Below are 8,862 nucleotides of genomic sequence, written 5' to 3'. Positions count from 1 at the left end.
GCCATAAAGAAATTAAAATATCCATGCTATCGATTTAATTTCATATGTTCGTCAAATTGAACCAAAGTGTGCTGTAATTGCTTCTAATAAGCCCAATAAAATATATGCAAACTATCCGCCAATCATGCGTTATCAGCAAACTCGAGCATCAATCGTACCATAAACTGATAAGACAGGGAAAATTAGATTAGATGGAAAATACATTAGCGTGGAAAACCATACCACTAATTAATCACTTCTATTTTATCGGCGACAAACAGCGGAAGTAATGAGAACCCCGGTAGCTAAAGTTAATCTGAAGAAACGCTGCGGTGTATCAGCTGGCAGTGCGATTAACAAACGGATCAAAGCGAACCAACGCGAACGGAACCGAATGCATGGTCTAAACGATGCACTGGACCGGCTGCGATGCTGTGTTCCTCTACCCCAGCAGTTCACCGTTACTAGATGTAACCACACGACACCGCAGAGATTGTCGAAAATCGAAACTTTACGATTGGCAAAGAACTACATTTTTGCTTTGGCAGAAAGTTTGCGTCTGAACCGACGCCTGACCTACGATGAACTGTTGCATATTTTATCCTATCAGTTAAGCCAAAATACGTGCAATTTGCTTAGAAATCGACTTCAGGTGGATGATGAACTAAGAGCAGAGCTGGTGGAACCATACTACGGAAGAAATTTATGTTGCTGTCCGTGCTCTACAATCTATAAACCAATACCAGTGCGGAAATTCGACTGTTTGATGAGCGGAACCGGATTGTCCAGTGAGGCTTTTATGCTACAAGACGGTGGTGAAGAAGACTGCTGTGCGTGTGCTGGCAAAGAAATCAAGTTTTATTAGTGTTGAACTATTATACCCATATTTTCAATGCAGTTATATTTGTAACCATACTTGAAAATTCAAACAGTTTCTGAATCATATAATAAATAACATTAAACCACAGACAACAGATATACAGGCTCACATATGAATTGTGTGTAAAATTTGCTCAATCAGCGTGGCGAACACTTACAGATGTCACCACGATCGACACGGCGATTTGGGTGCCACTTCCACATGAGCCACAATTTTAGGTGCAACATTCACTTCACGCTAGATTTTTGTTTTCCTGTTGAGTGCAATGATAAGTTTATTTTTGTTTTATTCTGATCGAATTCTCGTGTAATTTATGCTACATGGGAATAAAGTTGTCTTTATCACTTAGTGAAATCGTGTGATAAGTGTTAAAATTGTTTCAGCTGGGAAATTTATATAGCAGGCAGGGGGATTTTGTTATCGTTCCAGAGTGTAGTGGAACGTTTTGAAAGATCGCAACGAACAGTCGAGTAGGTGGCAGTAGTGTTTCCAACGTATAGCAAATTTGAAATTTACACAGGATTTTGAGGAATTTGTTCGAGCCTGCATATCTGTTACCTGTGATTAAACAGACTTTTAGACGATCATATCTTACTAAATCGTGTACATCCTCGTCTTTTATAATCTAGTTACCAATCCAATATCAATATTAAAAAGTATACATGAGATTCTATAACCTCGCCTTAGCAAAGCAAGGTCTTGGTATAACATACATTCCTTTTGTGAAATTTGACCTTCTGTTTCAAAAGACATCGAAACCGGTTCTTAAGCGTACAGAACCGGTGCATGGCCAGAGCTACGATCCTACTGACACTAAGAATCCTTCCGGGTCAGGGCTCGAGAACATACGACAATCGGTTTGTAAGTCCAGCGCCCTACGTATTGAACAGCCAACCCGGGGCGAGCGACTTGAGCCTGTCATCGGATAAACAAGAACTCAGATTAGTGTTGGCCCCATTCTCGTTATCTAATACTTCGCTAACAACCTAACGATCACCTAACGTTCGTTAGTAAGAATTATTACGTTCACAGACTAACAGTCAGGACACTCAAATTAGATTCTTCAATCATTTTAACGGTCATTTCGAATATTCCTTTAGTTGGGACAGTATACGCATATGTCATGATGTCGCCACGTTACCCTATCAAATACATCCTGTCTGTCATCTAGACTGTGTTTATTTTTTTCATTTACCAACAGAGTTGCTATTCATACAGAATTACCTGTAATGTATTGATTTGTATACGTCCATGCGAATTTCATGCAGGATACAGATTTAATACATATTGCCAAAACTATATACATAATTGTGCCTACTTCTCATCCTCCAACGCAATACAAAATCGAACCCGGTTTGTTACAATATTTACTTGCTTCTGGTCTGCCGCCACTTAAATTCGGGTGAAAACTACCAACACAATAAAAAATAATCTAGATGAGCAACGTTGAGTCAAATAAATGGTTACCTTCCAACATCGCGAAAAAGTTAAATATATTATCAAAGCAATCCAATAATTTATTGTGACGATTCAATATGAATATTCGAAATGACCGTTGAAATGATTGAAGAATCTAATTTGAGTGTCCTGTTTGTTAGTCTGTGGTATATCTACTACATTTTAGAATTATTCGCATGATTTTATTTTGCAGTCGCTGTAACCTCAAGATTTGTGTGTTATTAGCAAGAAACAGAATGGATGGGTAAAAGTCAATGTGTGGTGAAATGAATGTTTTATACAAAAGAATCTTACTATGGATCGATAGGTCATTTCTCAAACGACACAATATACCGTACTATTTGGCAATCTTCTTGATGACGTTATTAATATTAGAATTAAATGTCAACTTTCCATCAATTATGACTCCAAGATACTTCATTTCTCTAACGCGATCAATAGATTCATCATCAATTTTCACATTGGCGTCATAACCGGTGCTAACAGAAGAAATAACCATATAGTTTTCGCGATATTTAGTTTCAGTTGCTTGAATTTCAACCATCGAACCAGCGAACTTAGATCCTCTTTTAAATGCGCAACAGCTTCATTGAAATCTTTATCAGTAATGAACAGAACAGTATCATCAGCAAACAAATTTATATCACAGAAACGTAAGACTCGCTTTATATCATTAATATACATAATAAATAGAATAGGACCTAACACACTTCCCTGAGGCACACCAAGTGAATTACCGAGCGAACTAGACACTACATCGTTAAAAACAGTTTTTTGAGATCTACCACATAAATAGTTTTCAAGCCATTCATGTGCCATTCCCCCGATGCCAAAACGACGCAATGTCTGCAACAATAAAGGTCTACAAATTGTTTCAAAGGCTCTCTTCAGATCCAAGAACACAGCAAAAATACTCTCTTTGGCTTCGATTTTCTCCTTCCATTTTGCCAATACTAGGTTCAAAGCGGTTTCACAAGAGTGACCTTATGATATCCCGATTGTTCCGGTATTAGCAAACTGTTAGAGTTCAAATAGTTAATCAGCTGATCTTTAAAAAGTTCCAGAATTTTTTCCAGTGTATGCAACATGTTAATGATACGGTACTCCTCGGCTTTATCCGTTCCAGTAACCTTGGGGATAGGAACCACCAGAGATTCTTTCCACACTTTTGGCACGTGTCCCGTGTACAACGATTCATTTACCAAATCCAGTAGATCGTGTCCGATTTAATTATCCTGTATCACTTTTGAGTTTACATTGTCAATACCAGTCGATTTTCCCAAATTAAAACAAATATTTTTCAATTGTTCAAAAGTTGAAATCCATCAAGTCTACAATAGTTATTCATCGGCTGTGCTATTTCAACAGGTTTACCTACCGATTCAATACTTTGATTGATCTGTTGAACACTATGAAATAACTGTTTAACTTTTCTGATATGATTTGTCTGTATGTTCTTCTATACCGTTAAAAGTTATACTTTTCAATGCACTATGTTTAGGCTTGATAAGCTGTTTGAGAATTTTCCATAACTCTCTGCTGTTTTGTTGATTTTGATCGATCTTCCTCTTTATGTATTCATATCTAGTATTTTCAGGGTCCGTGAATAAATATTTCGTGCTTGTGTATATCAACTCCAGTGACTATCATTGTTAGTTCTCCAGAACTTCTTGTACTGTTTATCCCTCTCCCGTTTTAACCGTAAGAGGTTTATTGAGTATCAACTTTTTGAGCTGTTCTAACCAACGTACTTTCCGTTATTAAGTTGTTCTAAGGAATCTTGATGTAATATGAAAGTATTAGTAATATGTGAGAGGCATGATAACACCACTAGGTGGATTCAAACAAGATTTTTCCATGCTGCCCTGTCTCACCCTAATGAACAGTCGATTCCCATTTAACTGACCAATGAGAGTTTTGCTTGTTTACAGAGGAATGAGGTTTATAGTTTTTCCAAGCCATTCGTAGAATACAGCCCCAATCATTTCACGCAAGTTTCTCAACATTCTACACGGATTTCAAGACGAAAAGCATTTCGTTCTATACTCATTCTGTATTTTATTCGCCTATATTATTCAGCAGTAAGTGACAGATTGTTTATGTGCTAAAAAATATCGCGCTCGCCTCATCGTCACGCGAACAGATGTGTGGATTAATACAACTGTTTTCAACGATTTCAAAATATAAATTCGTTTGTCCCGAATTGCAAACGTATGAGATGCTGCATTTCTGCATAAGAGTTATGAGTTTTGTTCTGTGCGGACCAGTCAGTTCGCTTTCGGATAAATTACAGTTCGTTGCCGCGTCAGCACCGGGAGAGATCGGTCGCGTTGTAGTCCCCGTGGAAGCCGTCGGTTTACATGTAGATAAAGTTGAACCTGTTCGGAAACGAACGGCACAGGATTAGGGAGTGGTGTCGAACAAGAAAACGTAACGAAAATCTTACCGACACAACGCCTGCGGAAGCGATGATATGATCGGTCCGTATCCTTGAGAGTTATCGTATAGCTCGAACAGTGGGGCCGCTACTAGCTTGTAGTTCTTTGGTACGGCAAAAAGGGCTGTGGAAATCGGAAGGGCAACGTGAGTTAGTCAGTGTGAGCATGATCAAGGTTTCAAACAAAAGAACCTTACAGCTAAAGGATTTTTTCTCTTCGGTATTGTTTTCTGTTTATTTTGGTTTTGATTACATCGTAACTATTTGGTATAACATTGATCTGTGGTTTACACGTACCAGCAAATAGCTGTCGTTGCGGGACATGATTATGATGTATATCGTCATATCGATAGAAGTATATTTTACATAAAGTCCAACCAAGTGTTCGTGATACATTACAAGGTCCTCCTAATAGATATAACAACTAACAAGTTCGAGTAGTGATATGCTTAAAATTTCACCTAAATACCTTCACGATAATTGCGTTTAATACACAATGAAATTTAGTTGATAACTGAGTAAAGCTATCTTATTCGATACAAAATTATGGGAACAGTAATAACATTGTTTCGGGTCTAAGCTGAACATGCTCGGGTACATAAAATTTTACTGCTAGTCGCAGTTTGCTCAAACTGATCGATTAGAGAGAGAGAAAAAAAAACTGTCTTATGAACCAAAGCAACTGCTTTAATAATTATTTAAGATGGAAACATAGATGGAAATGTTTTCGATATTAAACCTGAACTGTGTTAAAATTGTTCATTTGTTTTGAAATAACATAACGCATGTGGAGGTTAACATTAAACAATTACTATGGGAAGCAGTTTAACAAATGTCTTGTTTTGAGAACCGACGATAATAACGGCAGAAAAACAAATTTGTACGCTCTGAAACAATTCTAAACAATCTTGTAAAACGTCTAGTGCAACTCAACCCACTGGGAAAAATATAAATCCTCTATAATATACCTCTCGCTAGAAATGTTTCTTGCTATCAACAAAGTTAATAATATTTTACAACAAGAAACGGAGTAACAATTAACAGAAAGAAACCATTCTTCAGTTTTCGGTTTAAAACTATCCTCTTACTTAGTTGTATAACAGTTTCCCAACCATTTGTCAAGTGCAAATTCCAACTGTTATAATCGAAAGCGCTAACTCTACTGACATCGCAATGTGTCTTCGCTAAACAACAGGAGAACCGTTGACTTGGTAACGGCTCTTCGGGTGTAGGAAACTGTCACACAACCAGCCTATCTAAATGCAAAAGTATACACACAAACACACGCGCTGCTGGCTTTGTGGGAAGAAAGTTTAATTTTACAAAAGTAGAATTTATTCTCAACATTACCCTTCTCGTGCAGCTGTACCAAAAACAGGCGCTTGTGTTCCTTCGGTTTCGTGATGTGCGGCGGAATGTACGGATACTGCGGTGGCTCGAAGTTCGGCCGCCACCAGTTGCCAATCGTGTCCTCGACGATCCAGTCCTGCTTGACGCCATCCTGCCGGCCTAGAGTCTATTCGATACATACATAACACACACATAATACGTAATGCGAAATTGGTGAAGATTGTAACAAATTGGTCGCGTTGTGTGCGGTTCCGGTTTTTGTGCAGACACATTGTTTCAAGTTTTTTGATTTTTTTTTGTTTTCGAAAATGCATCACGCGGGAAGTTACAATATTTATTGCATTTTGTTTTTTGCAGAAATATAAACGATAGGATAAAATAGAAAACGAAAACATTAACAAACTTACATACAATCAATATTCCAATAGAAAACATCTTTTCGCTGCAAATTAAGTGACGGAATTGTTAACAATTTCAGAACAGTTTAGCTAGGGTGTTCACTTTCGGCTAAATATAATTCCTTTCTAGCAAACTGGATTATACAGTAATTGGGTCTACAGAAAACATTTTTCAATGCTTTTACAATCCTCTGTATAATCAATTCGGTTTTTTGATTACTTAAACATAGTTTACAATTTTCTCGCAATGTTACAAAACATATTGCAAATTACAGGTGTTCATTTAATCGATCAATAGTCAATACAATCTTCCCTTAGATTAAATACTTTCTGAAGCTACGGGAGAAAGGAAAGTAAAACCCCGGTTCACCGGTTATCACCTACCTCCGTGAGTAATCGTTTTAAGCCTTCAACTTCATCCTCGCCGGCACTCAATTCGCCACCGGGCAGTTTGAAGAATGTGGTACCAAGTTGCAGGAGAAGCACGTGTGGAAGACCATGTTCGTGAACCTGTCGCGCGTTTTGGAGGAATAATTAGCAACAATGTCCAAACATCGCGAAAAACTTCGAATTACAAACCAGCAAAACTCCTTCTACTGAGCGGCGCATTCCGATTTTGTCGAATTCATCTCGCATTCTTTGAAACCGTGCCGGAACAGATGGATCCTTTTCGAAGAGTGGCTCCTTGGTTCCGAATGTGTAATTCGTCAGCGGATAACTGTAAATGGGTAATTTAACAATTATTGTTAACGGATCACTGTTTATCTCGCGACACGAAACGAAGCTTACAGATTGATAGTCCGATTTAAAGTCATTGATTGATTGGCCTGATGTTTGCTGATGTCGTTCATTGTTCCTTGGCTTGTTCGCCTTGGCCAACCGGAGCCAGTCTTATTTATGGATTGGGCTGCCATCTTAATTTTTCTACTCGCCTAATAATGCGGCTTCCTGGTAAAAAACTGTTTTGAACCTTTCGAATCGTGAAATAAATCAACCCTTTCCACGATGTTTTATACCTGCAAGTAAAACTTTACTTTCGTTTCCGTTCGCAATTGTTTTCAACCGATAAAAACGCGAAAATATAAGATGCTTCAACACTTTTGCCAATACGGCTTGGATTTTTATTGTTCTCGACTGAAAAAGGTGTTAGTGTTTGACACACAGCTATGCTGTCGATAAAGAAGAAATCCTGAAGCCGAAAACATGCACGGCTAAAATTTAACACCTAATCCAACGTACACTGAAAATAACTTGCACGCTAGCATCATGTGCAGAGCATTTGAACTTTCACTACTAGGCTTTTTGATCGCTCACTTACAACCACAAATGCAAACGAGATTGGTTTGTTTTCATCAGGAAACGCATGCCTTAAACACGATTTAGTCAATCTTTCAACTTCGGTCGACGTAAAGATTAATTTATTTATTTTATTAAATCGAATATTGCACACGTACCCGACGTTAATATGTTCCGTGAACTTGACGTAGTGTCCCTTCATATGAATTGCTTACAATTAATATTGTTGCTCCGTGACCGTTCCATGCCTGTGATAGTCGCCTGATGCTACGTGTGAATCGCTCTCACATATTGTTTTGCTTTCATCAGGGAACGTTTTGGCCTCCCATTCTTCACTAGGACCGCCGTTCATTTTTCATCGGGCGTAGAAACCTCAATTATGCATGCAGGAAAAAATTGGAAGCGATTTCTCTCTCGCCTGATTATGTTGATCCAGCGAAGTTAACTGTGCATCAATGGTATGTAGACTGTCATGCGATATATTAATCACTCATAATTGTACGAAAATTCATTCCCTTGTAACGTTCAGCGTCAAACCCCTTCATTCCTAAACATACATTATCAACTTAAAGCCCATACAGAAAGTGATGTTCCATCGTTATGTGCTTCGATAGTGGAGGCAAGATAATGTATTCATTTATATTGAAGCACGTGGTTCATAAACAAGACAACAAAATATGTATAAAGTAACATGATTCTAGCACTTGATGTACAGGAAATGGCAGTTCAACTGACGGCGCTCGGCAACGTCGCTGCGCTGAACTGTCCAGCGAATTGCAGATTATTACTGCAGCGACAATACTTGAGCGACAACACATGAAATTCATGAAAATATGCAATCAACTCCTAAAATTAGTATAAAAACTGTTGATGTTTAGTGAAAATCATGCTACGTTCATCTGAAATGCACATCAAAACGATAAGATACATCGTTACCTCTAAATTCTATATAAATTTCATATGACTGTCACATTTTTCCACATGGATTTCAATTGAAACACAGTTGACCGAATCACATTGAATGACAAGTTTTAATTAGAATACTTAGGAGACGCGTTGTCTGA

General features: G+C 38.0%; 1 protein-coding gene across 2 annotated transcripts; it reads right to left on the bottom strand.

Annotated features, from left to right (window-relative positions):
• Positions 1-4,350: 4,350 nt before the first annotated feature.
• LOC131436979 (cleavage and polyadenylation specificity factor subunit 5) lies at positions 4,351-7,668 on the bottom strand. Of its 2 annotated transcripts, none has more exons than XM_058605997.1 (7): positions 7,519-7,668; positions 7,292-7,461; positions 7,082-7,220; positions 6,887-7,012; positions 6,105-6,270; positions 4,764-4,878; positions 4,351-4,695 (listed from the first exon to the last, which is right to left on the bottom strand). In XM_058605997.1, the coding sequence occupies exons 2-7, from the start codon at positions 7,414-7,416 to the stop codon at positions 4,674-4,676; spliced, it is 693 nt and encodes a 230-aa protein (XP_058461980.1). In that variant the 5' UTR covers positions 7,417-7,461; positions 7,519-7,668; the 3' UTR covers positions 4,351-4,673. The 2 variants fall into 2 exon arrangements, with proteins under 2 accessions (XP_058461980.1, XP_058461979.1); XM_058605996.1 differs by having other exon boundaries at positions 7,292-7,450.
• Between the last annotated feature and the right edge of the window lie 1,194 nt (positions 7,669-8,862).

This window comes from Malaya genurostris, chromosome 3 (genome assembly GCF_030247185.1).
Source record: "Malaya genurostris strain Urasoe2022 chromosome 3, Malgen_1.1, whole genome shotgun sequence".
NCBI classification, from domain to species: domain Eukaryota; kingdom Metazoa; phylum Arthropoda; class Insecta; order Diptera; family Culicidae; genus Malaya; species Malaya genurostris.
The sequence above is the reverse complement of the archived record's forward strand: the minus strand, read 5'-3'. Positions and strand labels throughout refer to the sequence as shown.

What these genes read in the sequence shown, in the direction of transcription:
- LOC131436979 (XM_058605997.1), bottom strand. Translation starts at nt 7,416, where the DNA reads ATGGCAGCCCAATCCATAAATAAGACTGGCTCCGGTTGGCCAAGGCGA. An exon ending in GGTACAGCTGCACGAGAAGG is followed by an intron (nt 4,879 to 6,104) that starts GTAATGTTGAGA and finishes CGATTTCCACAG; the next exon opens with CCCTTTTTGCCGTACCAAAG. An exon ending in CTTCCGCAGGCGTTGTGTCG is followed by an intron (nt 4,696 to 4,763) that starts GTAAGATTTTCG and finishes GTTTCCGAACAG; the next exon opens with GTTCAACTTTATCTACATGT.